Source organism: Symphodus melops (genome assembly GCF_947650265.1).
Source record: "Symphodus melops genome assembly, chromosome: 7".
In the NCBI taxonomy this organism is placed as follows: domain Eukaryota; kingdom Metazoa; phylum Chordata; class Actinopteri; order Labriformes; family Labridae; genus Symphodus; species Symphodus melops.
In genome coordinates this window covers 28,083,262-28,104,265 of record NC_136697.1, presented here as the reverse complement: position 1 = coordinate 28,104,265, position 21,004 = coordinate 28,083,262, and the positions used below count along the sequence as shown (strand labels likewise).

Sequence of the window (21,004 nt, the reverse complement as noted above, 5' to 3'; positions counted from 1 at the left end):
ATCACATAAAACATGAATAATAACAGTTTAAAGTGTTGAAGAAATAATATTTTATTTTGAAAGAGTGTAGCTTTAAATGCTGCAGGATGAAACTGTGTGTGTGTGTCTGAGTGTGTGTGTGTGTGTGTGTGTGTGTGTGTGTGTGATTGAGGTCAGGTGCAGTGTGACAGAAGCAGTGAAAAGCGTGCACATGAATCATCCCGCAGGTATTGCTGCTTGTTAATTGTCCCGGCTGTCTGAAGACAGAGACGTCACATGAGTTAATGAATATAAAGGACAGGAGTGTCCGATCTGTTAATCACAGAGAACAACTTCTAATTAACTCTGGGAACATTCCTGCGGCTGTCTTTGAAGTCAACAAGTCAAGTAGCGAGTGTCTCCTTTGCCTGCAGGTATGCACACCTGGCAGGTCGTTTCACCACTCACAGTCAGAAACAGCTCAACAAACACGCAGAGGAGAACTCAGTGTTCAGCTCAGGATGAACTTTAGTAACCCTGCTGATCCTGTGCTTTGATTTAGGAATCAATCAATCTTTATAAAAGCACCGTTTCATCACACGTGTTTATCTGGAGACGTTTTACAGCAGAGCAGATGATGCGGGACGGATTTCTCTTTAGGTTCCTGTTGTCCTCACGTCCTCGCCGCTGGGCAGGACGTGCATGAAGGAGGACGGCTGCGGTTGTGAGGACGACACAGTCGGATAGCGGAGGCCGGGAGCGTCGGAGACATCGGGTGGTAGTCGTGTCAGATCTGCTCGCTGAAGGTTAGAGGAGCTCCGGCTTCTGCTGCCGGGACGAGCAGAATAAAAACAGGAAGTGAAGACAGTCATCACATCAGACACGTGTTAGTCCGGGTCAGACTGCAGGTTAAAGGTTTGTATGGAGATCAGAATCAGGAAGAAGATAATCCTCCATAATCTCTATGAACAGAGAAAATGAAGACAACGTGGAGGTGCAGTTCCTGGAGTGTCCACTAGAGGCTGCAGAAGCACAAACACACCCATTCAAAATAGGTGTGATGAGCTCGTGTCAGTTTTATTCTAATGACCCATTTGTTGTGACATAAAGAAGGTGAAGAGTGAATCATGAATAAGGCGTGTAGCTCACCTGGGCGCGGTGCAACAATTCACCAGCAGGTTTAAAACCCGCCTCACCTGCAGCTCTCAGCCTGTCATTAGAGGTTTTCACACCTTCAACAATCCCAAAACAAACTTACAGAATCATGTGGGTACATCAGGTCCTTCTTCAGGTTCGGCTGAAGTGATGAAGTGAGACTTTCTCTCTACAGTCGACCTGAGACTCACAGGAAACAAAGGAACGCTCCTCTGGGCGGGTCTGGACTCGGGAGGAGGAGTTGGGATCAGATTTGAGGCTCCAGCGTAAATGTTTGAAGCAGAACAGATTTGTGCTAATATTAAAACATCAGAACATTTAGTCTGCAGCTTTAAAACCAGGACATGATGATGTCATGTGGTCACCAACTTTTGACCCTTAACCACCACTTCTTCCTGTCTCCATCGCCTGTTTATCCTGCATACACCGTGTTTACTGATACCTGATTGGTCAATATGACTGGGACCTACAAACTGAAAGAGGACCAGGTCTCAGACTAAAAACCCAGAACTCGCAGTGACATGGTTAATCACACGTCTTTAATCTGCACTGAATGCTGTGAATAATTAGAAAAGAAAACACACCTCAGGCTTCTGTGTGTGTGTGTGTGTGTGTGTGTGTGTGTGTGTGTGTGTGTGTGTGTGTGTGTGTGTGGGTATGCAGGGTGTGGTTTACTGAGAATAATTGCTGCCATCGGCTCACACTGATGTCTCATGGCATTAGATTGAGCTTTCACAACATGCATCATGAGAAAACATCACACAACTAAACTAAAGCTGTGTGTGTGTGTGTGTGTGTGTGTGTGTGTGTGTGTGTGTGTGTGTGTGTGTGTGTGTGTGTGTGTGTGTGTGTGTGTGTGTGTGTGTGTGTGTGTGTGTGTGTGTGTGTGTGTGTGTGTGTGGACCCTCAGGGAGTTCGAGCTGACGGTGCTGAACGACAGCTGGGTGGATGCGCCTGAGTGCCAGCAGACTCCTCACACTCACTGCGACCTGACGTTCGACCTCGGCTCCGACTCGGACTATAACCTCCGCGTCAGAGCGGCGTGCGGGTCCAAGCTTTCCTCCTGGAGCAAACTCGACCGTCCTTTCAACCGCAGAGACAGTAAGAGCCAATCAGGAGCAGCCTTACATTAGTCAATAAATATTCTGATTTGAATAAAAGTTAGGTTTGTTAAGATCAGGCGGCAAACTGTGAAAAAATGAAGCTGATGATGGAGCATTAAACTCCTGCAGTTCCTGGAGTGTCCACTAGAGGCTGGCTGCAGTACCTGGAGTGTCCACTAGAGGCTGGCTGCAGCAGCACAGGAAGTCACATACACACCCATTCAAACAGCCTGTTTTTACAGCAGACATGAACATGTTTACAGCCTGCTTCAAAAAACCAAATAGGTGTGATTAGCTCATGTCTCCATCCACACACACTGTACGGGGGGAATGTTTTGATGACTCAGCAGTTTTGATTGGATGAAGGATCAGAGTTATTCACAATAAGGCGTGTAGCTGAGCTGATTGACAGGTGGGCGCCATGTAACAGTTTGTCAGGAGGCTTTTTTTTTGCTTACAGCTGTTCTGACGGTGCCGGAGATGGCGCTGACGGTCGACGGCGACGCCCTTCAGGTGACGTTCGACAAGCTTCCTCTCACTGCTGTTGTCACGGTGACGGTGTGGAAGAGAGACGACGAGCTGCAGGTCAGAGTTCACGTCACGTCTTTATGCTTGATCTGGGTTTTTTTTTGTTTCTAATTTGATTAAACTCCTTCAACTTCTTTATTTTTTCCTCTTTATTTACTTTCTCTCTCTCTCTCTCTCTCTGTCTCTCTCTCTCTCTCTCTCTCTCTCTCTCTCTCTCTCTCTCTCCCTCTCTCTCTCTCTCTGTCTCTCTTTCTCTCTCTCTCTCTCTCTCTGTCTCTGTGTCTCTGTCTCTCTCTCTCTCTCTCTCTCTCTCTCTCTGTCTCTCTCCCTCTCTGTCTCTCTCTCTCTCCCTCTCTCTCTCTCTCTCTCTCTCTCTCTCTCCCTCTCTCTCTCTCTCTGTCTCTGTCTCTCTTTCTCTTTCTCTCTCTCTCTCTCTCTCTCTCTCTCTCTCTCCCTCTCTCTCTCTCTCTGTCTCTGTCTCTCTTTCTCTCTCTCTCTCTCTCCCTCTCTCTCTCTCTCTGTCTCTGTCTCTCTTTCTCTTTCTCTCTCTCTCTCTCTCTCTCTCTCTCTCTCTCTGTCTCTCTCCCTCTCTGTCTCTCTCTCTCTCTCTCTCTCTCTCAGGCTGCTGTGTACACGATGCCCTCTGAGCAGAAGGTGCTGCATGTCGCCGCCCTGCAGGAGGGAGTGGAGTACTGCGTGAGAGCTCAGACAGCCCTGAACACGCAGCTTTACAGCAGCAGCAGCGACACTCAGTGTGTTTACGTCACAGGTACATGACAGGCGTGTGGACTTTATTTCTCCTCTTATGACCTTCAGTGGGAGCTCTCCTTATTTATACATGTACGCGCTAGATGATTCCTCCAATGAAAAGAAGAAACCCTGAATTCATGATGTAAAAAAAAACAGCATGGTCATGTCACCATCTCGCTCGCCATTTTTGTGCTTTTCTTCTTCTTTGAGAAGGAAAAGTAGTAAGGCCCGCCTCTTGATGGTTTTAATTGGCTGTCTGTGCCAAGTGTGACATTGACGAGCTGTGCGACTGCTAAAAAGTTCAGAATATTTCAAACTTCCAGACCATCTTAAAAAAAGCTCTTTATATGTGCTTATTGTAAGCTAACTAGCAGCTTTCGCTAACAATGCTACCTGACGTCTGTTCTTTGCAATAATGACTCTATAATCAACTGCTGCTCAATATGCATCACCTCCATCTCTAACAGAGAACGCACAGGCTCGGTCGCCATGGTAACCTGTACACAAACTAGAACACAGACGCTTCATGAGAAACAAACTTTTATCTTTTAACTGCCGTTAAAAAGTTCCAGATGTTTCAGTTTTTATGATAATTAACAAACAGCTTATAAGAACACGTCGGGCAGCTTTAAAAAGTCTCTCTCTCTCTCTCTCCCTCTCTCTCTCTCTCTCTCTCCTGCAGATCAAGACGCTGCGTGGAAGAAGCCGACCACTGTGACAGTGACGGTCATCATCATGGCGGGCCTCCTGTTCGCCGTGTTCTGGTCCGTCGTTCACTGCCGTGCAGACGCCTGTCAATCATACTTCCATAAAGACCCGCTGCCCCAATCACTGGTCAGTCTGCTCACGGTCACCTGACGAGGACAACACCTACACAATGACATGTTTAATGAAGGATCAGGTGAATGTTGAGAAGGATTAACGTAGTCAGTCAGGCCGGTCTGGGAGGACAGAGGGCCGGGCAGAGGGGGGGACTCAGGATGGGGGTCTACATGAGCTGACCTCAGCCCAGCCCAGACTGTGCCAAGAAGTAGAATAACAAGATGGAGGGACGGGGTGGGTCAAAGAACTGAGACAAACGCAGAGGAGTGGGATGTCTGTAAGTGTAAGCAGGGCCGCCCATGTGGAGGAAGCTTTCAGGGGCCCCGCTGCATGAGGGCCCCATGGTGGTTAGCAAAAACATAGCTCATCCGTCATTTGTTTTACACCTAAATACCCGCCATTTCTTGGAAGGAAGCTCGATTATCTGACCCCCAGGTCCAATAACTTAGTTTTCAGTTTGCTCCAAAAGCCGATGGCTTATGAATCCAGGCCCGGGCTTCAGATGTTAGCTAGGAGGCTATCGCTAACCATCCATCAAGCATGCTCATGAAGTGTGTTGACATGGACTTGAGTATCCCGGGTTATGAGCCTGATCCTGGTTCTGATCATAATCAGGATATGGTGTTTATGTGCACACAGATAAACCTGCTCATTCAAACACCTGTTCAGAGCTTTTTGAGGGCGGTCATTTTTAACGTGAATAAAAACTCTACTTCCTCTCTTGCAGCGATCCGATTGGGACATTCAAATCCCGCTGAGCCCTGAGGAGGCGGAGCTTTGTGAGCAGATCAAGGTGATGCCGAGCGTCGATTGTTAGCCCTAAAACTTCACAACGAAACTGGAGGACCAAAGAACTGAACCTTCAATTTGTAATGGATTCCAGGATTACATTAATGTGTTTGGAGAAGGAGCATTTAACTTGATGCATTCAAAAAGAAACAAAGAGTAAAAATGGAACCAAGAAGAGGGAATACTTTGAATGAATAAAGGGGATTTACCACTGTCATCCTGAGGATAAAAAAACATCATCCATCGCTTCAAGAAGAAATTCTGTTCACATTTAGTTGGCAAAGATTTTGTGTGGCTGAAGGAACCAAGATTATTTTTCGTAAAAAAGGCAGGAAAAAAAGGAAATCAGGTGATGTGATTGTGACGATGGTGAGTTCATGAAGTGACGAGGCCGAAGAAGTTTTAAAAATCTGACAGTGAACATGCTAATAAGCCGGTTTTGGCTTTCACAGACGCAGATAGCTACCAGGTACCCAAACTATTCTATCAGGTCTGACTCACTGCAGGAGACAGACTTTAGTGGACACTGGAGGAACTGCAGCTGTAAAGTTGGACATTTTAACATAGAGCTCTATGGAGACTGACTCACTGCAGGAGACAGACTCTAGTGGACACTGGAGGAACTGCAGCTGTAAAGTTGGACATTTTAACATAGAGCTCTATGGAGACTGACTCACTGCAGGAGACAGACTCTAGTGGACACTGGAGGAACTGCAGCTGTAAAGTTGGACATTTGGACATTACTGCTGCTTGATAAGAACTTTTTTGAGGAAAGTTAACATAAACTTTGGATTGCTACACACTGGACAATTTTTAGCCCGAATTTGGGCCTGGGCTGCCTCTGACGAACTGCCTGCTAGGAAGAAGTGTTGCACCACATGATACTGCGGTCATTTACAGCAGATTCAAATCAAGAAGTTCTGAGTGCTCAGAGAAGGAGGAGACGTTTAGAGATCGTTGTTTTCATATCAAAGTAATGTTTTCCTGTCACATTTAAGCTGCTATACTTTGACGTTTTACTGAAAACGTTTAAGTTATAAAAAAAAAACGTGAGCATGTTGTCTGTTGCCTTCAGGCTGTAGAGTCATATTGTCACTCTCATGTTTAATCAGGTTTATTTTTTTACACAAATCCCGTTAATATGAGAGAGTTAGCCTGTTTGTGTGTGTGTGTGTGTGTGTGTGTGTGTGTGTGTGTGTGTATTAAAAATATGAAGGTCACGCTTTGTAATTATGTCCAGAGTTATTAAATGTAAAGTATTAATACCAAAACCTTTTTCAACAATGTTTATTTAAATGAGTGAGCATTATCTTCCTCTGTGATCAGAAATGAAGGAAACATGCAGCAGCCAAGTCACAGAGTGAAATTTCAGCAACGAAAACATAAAAGCTTACTCCTAGCGTCCATGTTTGCTGCTTTTTTTTCATCCAGAGGACTTGAATGCGTCATTACGGCTGTACAGCAGGGACGTCCGATGTTTCCGAGGAGACCTTGAAGGCAGCAAAACTCCCGCCGAGAGTCGGACAGACGTTCTGTCATTCTCTCCCTCTTTGATGTTTAAGCTAGCTTCTTCAGTTGGGATATTTTCTGCCTCAAACATGATAAAAAACAAGCGGTAAGTTGTTTTTAACATGTACAGGACTTTTGTTGTTGTGTTTGGTCGGTAAAAAGAGCTGTCAATGACGTTTAAAATGGAGGAAATTTCGCCTCATTTGCATATTGTTTGACTCCCTGCAGAGGACAGAGAGGGACTCCACTGAGCCCTGAGCTACTTTAAAGGTAAGTAAAGATGATTAAATATAATTTAAAATATAATTTGGTACATTTAAATATGTCCTACAGTCACCATGTGGCATAAAGATACAGAATAAACACCTGATTCATCATTAAACATATTATTTTCCCTGAGAGATTAAAAGATTCACATCTGTATTGATACAGTATATGAAATAGCCTATTTGCTGTATAAAACACTTGATTTAATCTTTATCTTTTATTACTTTGTGTGGTTTCTTACTGTACGATCTAAATTCTAAACTAAACTATGTTAAACAAAAAGGCATAAAGGCAAAACAAACTGTCAAAAAATGTCAAAATTTGATTTATTAGAATTATGAGCACTAGTGATGCTTGTAGCGCTGCTGCTAAACTTAATTCTAAATCAACACCAGCAACATCAGAAAAATAGAAGTGAAAAAGATAAATACCAAATAGAAACGCAGGAGTCGGTGATGCTACAACACCAGATCCAGACATTGACGATGATGATGATGCCCAACAAACAGGTAAACTAACTTCATTTTACATTTAAATGTACTTGTTAATACTGCTTATTTGTGCCTCTAATAAGAGCTGTAATGTTACACTATATTTTTAGTTGTACTTTCAATATTATCCATATTGAAACTGTTTTTGACAAGGAGAAATTGTGATCAAAGCTAAACTGTAACGTCATGTGAACGGTCCTGAGTTATACTGAGAGATGTTCTTAATTTGTATATTCAGTGAGTTACCCAGAACTTCCACCAGATATGTAGAGCGTGCTGTAATTATAGATTACTGTACAGTCTGGACAGCGTATGATAATACGATGTATGTGGTATAAATCAGAATAACAAAGAACATACAGTCATTGATCTGAACAGCCAAAGCCAAACCTGCTTGATCTGTTCTGTGATTCATTGCTGTGCTCCAGCATCCGACAACAATCAGCTTTGTGTATCTGCTACAGGTGGCTGCGGACTGACAGAGCTGAGACGCTGCACAGCAGAGCCAGTGAAAGCCAAGCGACAACCTTCAGTCTGGAACAAATGAGATCAATGCAGGTCGACACTCAGGCTTCAAACATGAATATTTACAGTCTATGGTGAAGGCACACTCATTGAATAAAGTAGAACCCTTCCAGCTCTGCTGTGTTAATGGAGCGATGACGGGTCAATCACGTATCTGGTCGGATTTAGGGCCGAGCATTAGGAACAGCTCTGAGTAAAACCCAGTACAGCTCATCACCATCACAGCGGAGACTCCAAAGTGACCCTGATAAAAGATACGACCTATCTAACAGTTTCTATAATAAAATGAATGAATACTCATTTCATTATGTTTTCTCAATCTGTCATTCAAACTTTTTGTATTTTAAAGGTTGGCAAACCTGGAGCATGAACTAATGCATACATAGACTTTGAAGCCTTGGATCAATGAGTCCAGAATTGCTTTAAATCGAAAATCAATTCTGAATCGAATCCTTACCCCAAGAGTGAAATTGAATGGAATTGATGTTCAGAGGCCTTTGACCAGACTATCGTCTTTCAAGTCCAAGGACAAGGATCACAGCTATGGATATTACCTGGAGTACAGCACTCGAATACTTCTTCCATTTGCATACAGTTTGATACACTACAGGGGACAGAGAGAGACTCTGTCCATTACCACTGAGCTCTGAGCTACTTTACAGGTAGGTTACGATGATTTAATATGATTTCAAATTTTATTTAGGACATTTAAAGGTCTCCTATGTTCACCTAGTAGATATAATGATACAGAATAAACACCTAATTTATTATGAAATGTATTTTTCTTCTTGAGAGATGAAAATATTCACGTCTATATTGATTAATGAAATATCTGCTGTATGAAACGGTTTATTTAACTTGGACTACTTCTTGTTTCTTACTGTAATAACGACTGACTGTAATATTGACTGATTTTTCTGTGAGCACATTTTGTTTACATTTGTATTTTGTTGTATTGTTAAATATATTTTGAGAAAAAAGGTAAGTACACTGTACAACTCCAAATTCAATTTAACGCAGATCTCTGAGATCTTCCTCAGGAAAATGTGGTGAAATCAATAAAAGTCATTATCACCTGTTAAACATCCCAAAACATGTCCTATAAATAAAACCACCACAAGAGGGTGCCATATACCTCTGGAAGCAGAGGCTCATTGGACATGCACTAAGACCTCCAGACCTGGCAGAGATTTATAAATGATATCTAATTAATACACAGATGTAGTCCGGGTCTAGACATGTCAGAGTTCTACACTCGCAAGACAAACAAGTCTATACTCAGGTCTCTGTAAAGACAGCATGGTGACAGTCTGTGTGAGAGAAACATACAAAAGAGAAAAAGGAAGTCTGAGGAGAGAAAAATGTAAATCCATTCACAGACACAAAAAGAGAGAGCTCTATGATTGGAGAAATGTAATTTTATTAAGTGTTGATTCCAGTGCAGTTTAGAGAGACACTTACAACAGCTCTGTTCATGCCAAGGGACTGTGTGTGTGTTTAAGGGATCATTAGCGAATCACAGATGAGGCTAGAATATGCTAACAGTACTGGATGTGTTGTGAGAGCGCAGGGATCTCGGCTAAGCAGTTGGCGTTTTAGGAATTATTTTATTATCCTAGTTTGTTGCTCTTATGTACTACTTGACCTTGAAACCTCGACCCTGCCTCACTTTGATTGCTTGGTCTGGGCCGAGTGTGAATCTGGTCAGGAGGACCAATAACTGCCTTTCATAAAGATATCGCTGCTGCCTTGAACTAGAACATCACTATTGGTTATTAGGAGCGGTTAAAGAAATACACAGTTTATTCAGCTTTTATACCTTTAAAGTTATTGAGTTATTACAGTGTTGAAGTCATTCCCCTCTATGGTCAGATCATAGGCTGTTAATACTGGAAAGGCCTCCTTCACAGCCGTTACCTGGAGGGGACTCTCCTTGGGTCTCTCACACCCTAGTGGGTCCTAACCACTTTAAAGCAGAGTGTCCCTCCCCAGTCTATGTTTCCTCTCTGGTATTGGAACAATGGGGACAAAAAGCTTCTTACCTTAGTCTTCTATCCCTTTGGTCCGTCGTGGTCCAACAAGAGAAAAATATAAGATCTAAAAGGAAAAGGGTTTTTGTTGGAAAGTCCTTACAATGGAAGGTTTCCTTTTATTTTATAATAACACAATTGATTAAAAACAGAGATTACAAAATAATACAAATCCTACAAAAGAGTGCTATTCTCACAGTGAGTGACTAGAGCTCAATAAAAGAGAATATAAGTCAGTTGATCACAGGTGCAGAACAAGTGTAGAGTAAAAGTCAAGTCCCAAAAAGGAAGACTGACCCAGAGAGAAGCTTGTGCTTCCCTCCTATATACTCTGGTTGACTCTCAACATTTACGTCATGACAATTTCAATATTCATTTTGGGTTACGTCAAAAATAATGTAGCAAAACAAGACATATATGGTTATGTGTGTTTGTCATGCAGCTGCAGGACACTCCCTGACCTCTAACAGGGCACTTGTACGCACCCCACTATGTGAGCAGTCCAGTACCCCAATAAGATTTACAGCCTGCACTCCCACAAGTGGTTTTATGACTGCCAACTATTCTAATACATAATAATGTGACACTCCTTACAATGTTATAAGTACACATTATGCATGTAACACACATCAACTTTTTATGATAAGGTTTATAAAAGTTAAAATATGACTTGTGATTAGCTAAATTCAGCCTGAACTCATCTTGAGTGAAAATTCTCCTGTGAGGGCGTAAAAGTTTCAGCCGAGCTTTCAGCTGTTGACGATGAGCAGTCTGACTTGCTTCAGACCGATGAGGTGAATCATCTGGGATCTTAAAACAGTTGATGCTAGAGAAGTGTCTCTCCACTAACTAATTTACCCATGGTGACTGCCTTGTCTCTTATGTTCATCAGTGCCTGAACTCGTTTGTTCCAGCCTGGTTTGCCCTCAGATTTCTCTCCTTCAATGAGCATGTCGATGTACTCTGGAGTGGAGAGAGGATCTGGCTTCAGTGCGATCTCTTTGAGTCTGTTTAGAGACTTTGCAGATCCAGAAACTAGATCATTCAAAGTCGTCTTCACAATTTCATGTTCAGCCTTCAGTTTTCCAAACAATGCCTCAACAGGTAACTTGGCATCTTTAGCTATGTCATACTTCTTTTTCAGCTCTGTCAGCATTAGTTTTTCTTTAACTTCTTCATACTCCCATTTGTATCTCTGACTGAAATGCTGATTCCAGAAACATTTACCTGGACACACTTTACAGTGTCCATCTGGTCCTATTGCAACACATTTAATTTTGTCTTTGTCATCTGCATAGGGACAATTATCATGACAGGTCATATGACACTGCTGACAGTTGAAGAGGTACACTCCAGTACCAGAAATATTTACCTTAACAGGTTTTGTTACAGTGACTTCAATCTCATAGTTCTCATTTCTGCTCATCTCTGCCTCGTGCTCCTTCAGTTTTTCATCCGTCTCTTTTTTCTGCTCGAGTTTGGCTAACCCAACTTTAACCTGCTCCTGCAACTTTTCAACTGAATTTTCGAGCTGCTGTCTTTCTTTAAGGACGTCCTTTGTCAGTGTCAAACTTTTAGTTTCTATTTGAGTCAAAGCATCAAAGAAGCTCTTCATGCTTTTTGTCCCCATGTTCCAGAACATCTCATCAAAGCTTCCCTCTTCATCATCATCACTGTCGCTGTCTTGTGCAGATGATTTGTTTTCCGCAAACAAAGCTGAGTTATTGAATTTGAAGTGACTCGGCAGCCCGTACGTTGTTATCGAACACGGGACATCTGCAGTCTTGATCGCCTCCAGAACTGGAGGGCGCTGACCATCAGCAAACGTCACCAGAACCCTGATGTTTTCTGCGATGTCTTTGCCAAAGATTGAGAGCACAGAATCAAACACATATTTCTGTGTCGCTGTGAGTCGAGCTGAAGAGGCCTGAGCAACAAAACACACAGCATCAATCTCACTTACACCACGCTGTGAAGAGAAGAGATTCCTCAGCTGTTCTGTGATCTCCCTGTCTCTCTCTATGCCTCTTGTATCTCCAAACCCTGGAGTGTCAACAATGGTCACTGAGTAATCTATTTTAAAGCCTTCCTGGTGGTTGATTTTGTACACAGTGACTTCAGAGGTCTGGCTTTCTGCTTGGGACTTTGATGGATCCTCATGAACCGACTTAAACCTGTACGGACTCTCCCATTCTACACCCAGAATGTAATTGATCATCCCGTTAATGAGAGTCGACTTGCCTGCCCCTGTTTGTCCAAGAACCATGATGGTTCGATTTTTAGTTTTTGTTCTGGACTCTTCCCCAAAACAATACAACCTGCAACCATCCACATTGATTTGTTCTTCTATTAGGGGGAGTTTATACACAGGAAGAGCCTCACTTTTGTCTAATAGTTTGCTCTTTTCTTTTACAGCATCACAAAGCTGTTGTTTTGATGTCCAAGGCATGTTGAAGGCAAGCTATTATGTCACATTAAAGTAATAATCAGTCAGTGTAGAGATATTACTTATTACACTGTGGACTCTTGAGTTCAACGTTAATGCGTCTTGTTGGTGGATGTTGCTCCTGTTAATGTGAAGTTTTCCAGTGTCTGAATCTGTTGATTAAAACAGAGAATTAAAAATAGATATAATTCTGACCCACAGTAACAGTTCTGCTGGGTTTGACTCTTGGTTGTTGTTAGTCGTTCAACATTTGCGCTGCTAGTGGACAGTAAACAGTGCCAGCAAACGAGGGCTTCAGTATCACCCTGGGACACCTCTCTGCTATCATATAATAACCCTCCAGTGGAGCACTTTTGATTTTTTAAAATAATGATGTAAAAAAGCTACCAGATGTGAAGTGGGACAAACCTGGTTGAGGATCAAAGTGGAGGTGATGTCCAAAGGATGATCAGGATTTAGTCACTGAACAGCTCCTGGAATTAAAAAAACAAGGCCTATCAAATGAAGTTAAATGTTTAGTACAAAAATACACAAATACAAATCTGAAGTAACTAAATGCTCCAAAGTTGGTAGATTACACAGAGCTATCTACCACTGAGCGGGTAAATGTTTATTCATACGACTACCCAATAGTCATGTATAAAAACTTAACCAACCACCTGAAGATCAACATCGTCAAAACAAAGGAGGTGGTAGTGGACTACAGGACGAAGTGCCCCCTGTCCCAGTCATCACCCAGTGGGAGGAAGTGGAGAGGGTGGACTCTTACAAGTACCTTGTTATTCACATTAACAATAAACTGGACGGGTCTTATAACACTGACGCCCACTTCAAGAAAGGACAGAGCAGGTTTTTCTTCCTGAGGAGACGCAAATCTTTCAGTGTCTCCAACAGACTCCTCAAGACCTTCTACCAGTCTGTGGTGGCCAGGACACTCTTCTTTGCTGTGGTGTGCTGGTGGGCTGGCATTAGGACTGGTGAGGGAAACAGGATCAACAAACTGGTGAAGATGTTAAAGGTTTTATTCTCTCTACATCAGTGCACACCTGGATCATTCAGAGTGACCTTAAAGTTTAATCCTTGAGGGTCCCTGGATTGATAAACGTGTTTCTCATTGTGACTTCCATCTTTTTGTTCTCTCTTTGGGATCCTGAAAGTCTGCAGTTTAGGGGGGATGTATGCACAGAAAAATGATTCCAATATTTCTATTTTAAAAAAGTACTTTCTACTTACCTCAGTGTGTTTGGCCAGTCACAAGTCTGATGGTCTTCAACTGCCTCTGAGACAATCCTCAGTTATCTTCAGCACTCAGGTTGGCAGCCTTTGGAAGCTCTGCCAGTCTTGTGCTGCCGATAAGAACCTAGTTTGACCCCTCACAATTTCTCTTTGACAGAAGGAAGCATTTTACATTTTTCATTTATTAGCTTCTTGATACCCAAACTTTGAGTAGCTCTCTCAGATGTTCCTACAGGAGTTGGATTTAAATATTTGTAAATGTGTTATAAGACATCTTAATGAAATCATTTGTTAAGATATTTATTGGTAAGGAATTTATTTCCAGATTTTTGCAATCTTACCAAACTATAAGTGATCATTTCTGATAAAGTTCCTGGGACAGAAAGTAAACAATAATTACAGATCTACATCTCAACACTTGTTGTTCCAAACTGATTTTAGTTTCAAAAATAACCCGAGCCTCTTATTAAAACATGAAGAAACTTCAGCATTTGATTTAAAATTCAGATTGATAAGTTTATTCAGCAACTTACCGCTCAGTCAGTGTGACAGGAAGAAAAGAGTTTTCAGTTAGTGCTGCAGCTTTTTTTTTGTACTCCACACACACACATACACACACCCACACACACACACGCGCTCACAAACATACACACACCCACATACACCACACAAACACAGCTAATGCCTCACAGTAAGTGATTTTAGTCTTTCACTTTCAGAATGACAGAAAGGTATTTCCGAGAAATGATATTGTTTGTTATAAAGTCACGAACTTGAGTTGAGTCTCAAATGATCCCATCTTGTTCATTCATTCGTGATGGGCTGTCTGTTTAATGTCTCGATCTTTTACTAGGCTACACGATATATTAAAGACAAAATAACTCAGCACTTGCTAAATTGTATGAAAAGGAAAACTTAAAATCATACTGGAGGAAGTTTTGCTCCTCTGTTGCGTCTGCCTCTAATCTCATGGCCTGATGCAGCGCATACAGAAACAAACATGAAATAATGATTTATGAACACTGAATCCATGTTAGATGAGAAGCCTATCTTCTTAAGATGTAAACATTACCTGCAGATAAAGTTATTTACCTGAATTCAGTAACCTGATAACCAATAAAAAAACAGGAAGCTAACAGGAGGAAATACATTAAATTATCTTTTATCATAATTAAAAAATCTCATTAAGGCAATGCTATATTAACAAGTCAGCTGCTGCTTTAAGCCTCATCTAAGTAAATCAAGGGATCAACATGTTTGAAACTGCAACATTATGGAGGACAATAAATTAACAAAAAATGTTATGAACACAAATAATGTCTGTGTTATGTTGGGGCAGTCTGACTAATAATGTGGGGCTCTCTGTACTGGTTAAATGTCCTTTATTAGTAAATGGATAAACTGTTGTCATTTAATAACAGACCCTGGGATTAATAACGTTTTTTTCTGATTCTGATATGGTTCAGTTTTTAACCATATCAGAGTCCCAGGATCAAAGTAATTGTTTTGCTTATTTATATTGATTCAACATAAGAGCACCTGATTTAGTTACAATAAATTACCCTTTTTTCTTACCATTGACCAAGTGTAGCACACGTCTCATTAAGGATTATAAGGATGTTATAGCAAATGTATTTATCTTCCATGTCATGAAATGATGTGCTACTGTATTATTAAGAAATAATGACAGTTTATTTGATTGTCTTTGCAGATTTCTAAGCACTGGTGACAGTTACACTACAATTGCTGCAAGTTTTCGGCTGGGAATTTCTACGGTTGCAAAAATTGTGAGGGAGACTTGTGAAGCCATCTGGGAGGAGCTGAAAGAATCCCACATGTCGTCTCCTAACAAGGATCTGTGATTGAAGACAGCCAAGAGGTTTGAAGAGCGGTGGAACTTCCCACATTGCATAGGTGCCCTAGATGGCAAACACATCGTCATCCAGGCACCTCCCAACTCGGGGTCACAGTTCCACAACTACAAGGGGACCTTCTCCATTGTGTTGCTTGCCCTGGTTGATGCCAATTACAGATTCCTGGCGGTTGATATCGGTGGTTTTGGCAGCAACAGTGACGGAGGGATCTTTGCTAAGTCCAATTTTGGCAAAGCCCTCCAGGCAGGTGAGCTTGATGTCCCGCCACCATGCTCTCTTCCTTCTGCACCAGAGCTAGGGCCATTACCTTTTGTGGTTGTGGCTGATGAGGCCTGTCCTACTTTTGGGTCCAATCCAGTACGAGATCGTAACATGCATCCTATTAATATTGTAGTTTGCAAATAGATGTTGTTAGATGGCCTCACCTGAATAGACAGGATGTGTCAGCGTGGGAAAACCGAGCCAAGGGTAACGGGGCTTTATATTATTTTGGATATAATTACCTGGAAGATATACAGATTGCACAGGAATTAAATGGCACTGGAAGAACTATTGGGCTAGGTGTAGGTCCATTTTCACAACTGAACCTAGTTGTGTCCCGTACTTGAATGTGTTTCCTGTAGTTTAAGGTGGTAAAAGGGTAACCCCTTGGCCTTTTCTACATTAGTGTTTTTCATGAGAAGATGTCAAAGACATTTAAACTAATTAGTTGTCTTGATCAAGGACCATCATCCTCTTTTACAAGACTGATTGTAAGCGCTGCATTATATGCCATTAACACTCAGGAGGCACTAACTTGTCCTTTCCAGTTGAAGCGATTAGACAATGGGAAGTGGATACAGTTCACTTGCAGGTCATTTAATGCAGTTTAATGGACTTGTCCAGCTCCCTTCAACATTACTCACAGGGAGAGTTGATGAAGGCCAAGGTATTGAGGCAGCCATGGTTTTAGACAGAGCTCAATATCTTAAAACATGCAGGTTGAAGTACAATGACACCAAGCTTCAACAAATGAAAAAGCAAGCATGGAGTGAGAGTCAATCAATCTTTATTTGTATAGCGTCATCAGTCTGTGGTGTCCAGCGTCCTCTTCTACTTAGTGGTGTGCTGGGGAGGAAGCTGCAAGAAGAGGGACGCAGCATTTAGCTCGACAGAGATCTCTACATTTTACTGGAGACACAGTGGACATTGATATATGGTCATAAATGTATGTGAATTAGAAGCCTCCCTCAAGAACATCAGGACTTGGATGACCAGAAACCTTTTGTTGCTTAACTCAGACAAGACTGAAGTTATCGTGCTTGGACCAAAGAACCACAGAGAGACTTTCTCTGATGATTTAACGGCGTGGGATCATTGTAGCCTCTCGTTCCACTGTTTGGAATCCAGGAGTTCTATTTGATCAGGATATGTCCTTTAGTTCTCACACAAAACACATTTCAAGGACAGCTTATTTTCACCGTTTTAATATCTCTAAGAACACGCACACGTACACAAACACAGGAAGGGCTGGTCTCCTACATCAAGACAGAAACGATGAGTTCAGCAACAACAGGAAGCAAAGGCGAGCTGAGTTAGGGTTCAGTTTGTGCTGCAGATTTTATATACTCACACACACGCACACAAACACTGTTGACCTAGTTGTGTATTGTGAAGGGACTTTTTGCAGTCTTCGGGGGGGGGGGGGGGGGGGGGGTTTCTGAGAAATGCTTTTTTTTTCTCTAAGCTGTTGGATTAAAAAAGAGTATATTATAGTTTAATACTGCTCAGAAAACATTTCCTGCAATTTTAAACATTTTAACTTAACATTTTATAACTGTGTCACATGACTGACAGACAATCATCAGAAAGAGTTATCATGGTCTCCACTGTGTGTGTTTGTGTTTGCATATGTGTTTTATGTGTGCGCATGTGAGTGTTTAAATGTGTGTGAGTGTGTGTGTGTGTGTGTGTGTGTGTGTTTAGATTTCAGTCTTTATTTCTAAAGCGTCATTTCACAAGAAGTGTTAACTCAAGACACATTTACACGTTTTATGACTATGCTTCCCTCGGACAGTAACCCAGCCACTGCCTCCCGGCTGCTCAGGAGCTACTGGGGGAGATGTTACACTAGGTCGGCCCGCACCGGCTACAGGTGGCTGGCTTAGTACTGCTGCATACGATGGCTGTGGCTCTGATTCAAAGGTGCTGAGCCGGCTCTTGTCAGGTCCAAAACTGACACTCCGCAGCTTTCTCTTAAGTTAATCTAGTTTGCGCTGCATCTGTAAAATAGATTCTGAGAACAAACAGACAGACATCAGAATTCAGGTTAAAATACTTGCAAGGAGAGCAGCTCAGAGACGGCAAGAGTTTACAGTCTCCAAACCCACTCTGCCGTTCTGCTGTTCATCCTTTCTTTTTATTGAAGGAAGATGTCCTAATTTACATAAGATAAGAGTGAGCAATAAGGGAGGGGAAAAAAGCAGGCGTCACTCATATCTGCACATGATGTTAGTTATAAAAACATATATGAGAGTAAGCTGTTGCCGTGTCCTTGGGTACCTTCAGCATTTTTGTATCAGAACCCGGCGCCACTGTTGATGACGCACACTCGCGCACACTTGTGTGTGAGCAATTATTTCTCCAAAACAACCTGAGTGAAAAAGTACAGAATGTACTTTTTCAGCACTGAGAGACACTTTGTTTACAACGGCCTTGCACAATGACACTTCATGATAACTTATACACATTTTGTTCTAACAGCTCTCTAACTCAGACACCCTCACCTCCAAACCTATGAATAAGCTACATTTAATACATGTTCCAATACCCTGCGAACTTCTGGACCCAAATCTGTCTAAACATTTACCTGATGTCTAAAAATGCTAATTTACAACCATTAAAATACAAGATACTTCACAGAACTCACCTGACAGGGCAGAACATGTTTTAAATGGGATTCACCTCAAACACTTGTACTGACCACTCAAAACAGTTTACATCTCTTAACTCAAGCAAATGCAGCCCGTCAAAGAGTGAAAACCTGAACAGTTTGTTTAAATTGCACGTGGTGCCTCACAAATAAAGTGGAATGAAGGCTTGTATCTGTTCATCCACACCAGCTGAGCTTTAAACACATGGTCAATTAATCTGGTTCTCTTTATAGATAAGAAAAGGTTAAATGACCTGGGATCATCTGAGACTTAACTCAAGGTCATGACTTTATAACAAGTGATAGCATTTCTCAGAAACTCCATTCTGTCATCCTGAAAGTGAAAGAAAAATCACACATCTGCTGTAAGGCTCAGTCGTCTCACCAACAGGATGATGAGAGACGATAAGACGTTTGAAATGAGCACAAGAAAAACAAAAATCCCCCAACCAATTCAAGGCAAGTGAATTTATACAGAACATTTCAACAACAAAGCAATTCAAAGTACTTTACACAATTCAATTCAAAAAACTTTATTTGTCCCCGGAGGGCAATTCAGGGCACACGGAGCAGCAAATAACGACAGTGCAACTATACAAAAACATTTTAACCTATCAACAAGAATTAAGTGTAAAAGAAGAATAAGTGTTAGTGTGTTAGTACAGGTTAGAATGTGTGTTAGTGTGTTAGTACAGGTTAGAATAAGTGTTAGTGTGTTAGTACAGGTTAGAATGTGTGTTAGTGTGTTAGTACAGGTTAGAATAAGTGTTAGTGTGTTAGTACAGGTTAGAATAAGTGTTAGTGTGTTAGTACAGGTTAGAATAAGTGTTAGTGTGTTAGTACAGGTTAGAATGTGTGTTAGTGTGTTAGTACAGGTTAGAATAAATGTTAGTGTGTTAGTACAGGTTAGAATAAGTGTTAGTGTGTTAGTACAGGTTAGAATAAGTGTTAGTGTGTTAGTACAGGTTAGAATAAGTGTTAGTGTGTTAGTACAGGTTAGAATAAGTGTTAGTGTGTTAGTACAGGTTAGAATAAGTGTTAGTGTGTTAGTACAGGTTTGAATAAGTGTCAGGATGTTAGTACAGGTTAGAATAAGTGTCAGGATGTTAGTGTGTTAGTACAGGTTAGAATAAGTGTTAGTGTGTTAGTACAGGTTAGAATAAGTGTCAGGATGTTAGTGTGTTAGTACAGGTTAGAATAAGTGTTAGTGTGTTAGTACAGGTTAGAATAAGTGTTAGTGTGTTAGTACAGGTTAGAATAAGTGTTAGTGTGTTAGTACAGGTTAGAATAAGTGTTAGTGTGTTAGTACAGGTTAGAATAAGTGTTAGTGTGTTAGTACAGGTCAGAATCCAGTCACAGAGTTAGATACGAAGAACAGCAGAGAGGAAAGTGTGTAGATGTTAGTTCAAGTTAAAAACACACAAGTCCCAGTTAGATACAGAAAACAGCATCGACGTGAGGTGTAAAAAGACGTGCATGTATCAGATGAAAGCAGACACGTGAACAGGTGTATATGATGTAAACATGCAGTAGACTGTTGAAACAGGTATAAACAGAACTGTAGGGCAGAAAGATATAAGTGGACAGTGATTGGACTCAGATGTGATCAGATTTCGTACATATATGTAATGAACGGATGTAACAGAACTATAGTGCAGTAATAGAGTATAAATATAATATATACCTATAAGCTATATGCATATACTAAATACTAAAGTCAAAGTGGTGCATGGCAGGAAAACAGCAGTCTAAATATATACTAGATACTAGATATACTATATACTATATATACTGAAGACTCTACCTCCTGTAGGACATTTAGAGACTGTAGGTACCAGCAGGTCTGATAACTGCAGACTCTACCACCTGTTGTACATTTAGAGACTGTAGATACCAGCAGGTCTGATAACTGAAGACTCTACCTCCTGTTGTACATTTAGAGACTGTAGGTACCAGCAGGTCTGATAACTGCAGACTCTACCTCCACCACTTTGACTTTAGTATTTACCTCCTAGAAGTCCCCTGTCTGAGGCTAACAGAAGATCATTCGTTACTCTAACTCCTGTAGGACATTTAGAGACTGTAGGTACCAGCAGGTCTGATGACTGAAGACTCTACCTCCTGTAGTTTAGAGACTGTAGGTACCAGCAGGTCTGATGACTGAAGACTCTACCTCCTGTAGTTTAGAGACTGTAGGTACCAGCAGGTCTGATAACTGAAGACTCTACCTAGTCCTAGGAAAAGGGACAACATGACTCCTGTATCGGCTTCTCTTCACTGGCTCCCTATAAAATCTAGAATAGAATTTAAAATCCTTCTTCTCACTTACAAACATCTAAATGGTCAGGCACCATCCTATCCTAAAGAATTTATTGTGCCGTACTACCCATTGAGAACATCACACTCCCAGGATGCAGGCCTGCTCGTGGTACCTATAGTCTCTAAATGTACTACAGGAGGTAGCGTCTTCAGTTATCAGACCTGCTGGTACCTACAGTCTCTAAACTACAGGAGGTAGAGTCTGCAGTTATCAGACCTGCTGGTACCTACAGTCTCTAAATGTACTACAGGAGGTAGAGTCTTCAGTCATCAGACCTGCTGGTACCTACA

At 41.6% G+C, this 21,004-nt stretch overlaps 3 protein-coding genes across 10 annotated transcripts in view; 2 read left to right on the top strand and 1 right to left on the bottom strand.

Moving 5' to 3' along the window:
* crfb16 (cytokine receptor family member B16) overlaps positions 1 to 5,998 on the top strand; it is a 7,630-nt gene extending 1,632 nt beyond the window's left edge. Inside the window, exons 3-7 of the mRNA XM_079349171.1 lie at positions 2,024 to 2,214; positions 2,677 to 2,801; positions 3,366 to 3,513; positions 4,177 to 4,328; positions 5,044 to 5,998. Coding sequence (XP_079205297.1) covers positions 2,024 to 2,214; positions 2,677 to 2,801; positions 3,366 to 3,513; positions 4,177 to 4,328; positions 5,044 to 5,133 — 706 coding nt within the window. The 3' untranslated portion in view covers positions 5,134 to 5,998. The remainder of the gene's footprint in view (positions 1 to 2,023; positions 2,215 to 2,676; positions 2,802 to 3,365; positions 3,514 to 4,176; positions 4,329 to 5,043) is intronic.
* A 501-nt stretch (positions 5,999 to 6,499) lies between these two features.
* Positions 6,500 to 21,004, top strand: part of LOC306826157 (uncharacterized protein) — a 79,138-nt gene continuing 64,633 nt past the window's right edge. Inside the window, exons 1-3 of one of the 4 annotated variants that reach the window (XR_013779378.1) lie at positions 6,500 to 6,720; positions 6,843 to 7,930; positions 15,321 to 17,173. The gene's annotated coding sequence lies outside the window, so the exon portion shown is untranslated. Of the gene's footprint in view, positions 6,721 to 6,842; positions 7,931 to 15,320; positions 17,174 to 21,004 lie in introns of those variants that run through there. The other 3 variants (XM_079347294.1, XM_079347292.1, XM_079347291.1) reach the window with 3 other exon arrangements.
* LOC306826161 (uncharacterized protein) lies at positions 10,010 to 15,313 on the bottom strand. Of its 5 annotated transcripts, none has more exons than XM_079347307.1 (4): positions 14,143 to 15,313; positions 13,607 to 13,757; positions 12,782 to 12,846; positions 10,010 to 12,525 (listed from the first exon to the last, which is right to left on the bottom strand). In XM_079347307.1, exon 4 carries the CDS (start codon positions 12,374 to 12,376, stop codon positions 10,754 to 10,756), a length of 1,623 nt encoding a protein of 540 aa, XP_079203433.1. In that variant the 5' UTR covers positions 12,377 to 12,525; positions 12,782 to 12,846; positions 13,607 to 13,757; positions 14,143 to 15,313; the 3' UTR covers positions 10,010 to 10,753. The 5 variants fall into 5 exon arrangements, with proteins under 5 accessions (XP_079203433.1, XP_079203434.1, XP_079203432.1 ...); XM_079347308.1 differs by having other exon boundaries at positions 13,607 to 13,719; XM_079347306.1 differs by having other exon boundaries at positions 13,603 to 15,313.

Excerpts from the sequence above, each read along its gene's own strand:
- LOC306826161 (XM_079347306.1), bottom strand. The coding sequence starts at position 12,376 with ATGCCTTGGACATCAAAACAACAGCTTTGTGATGCTGTAAAAGAAAAG.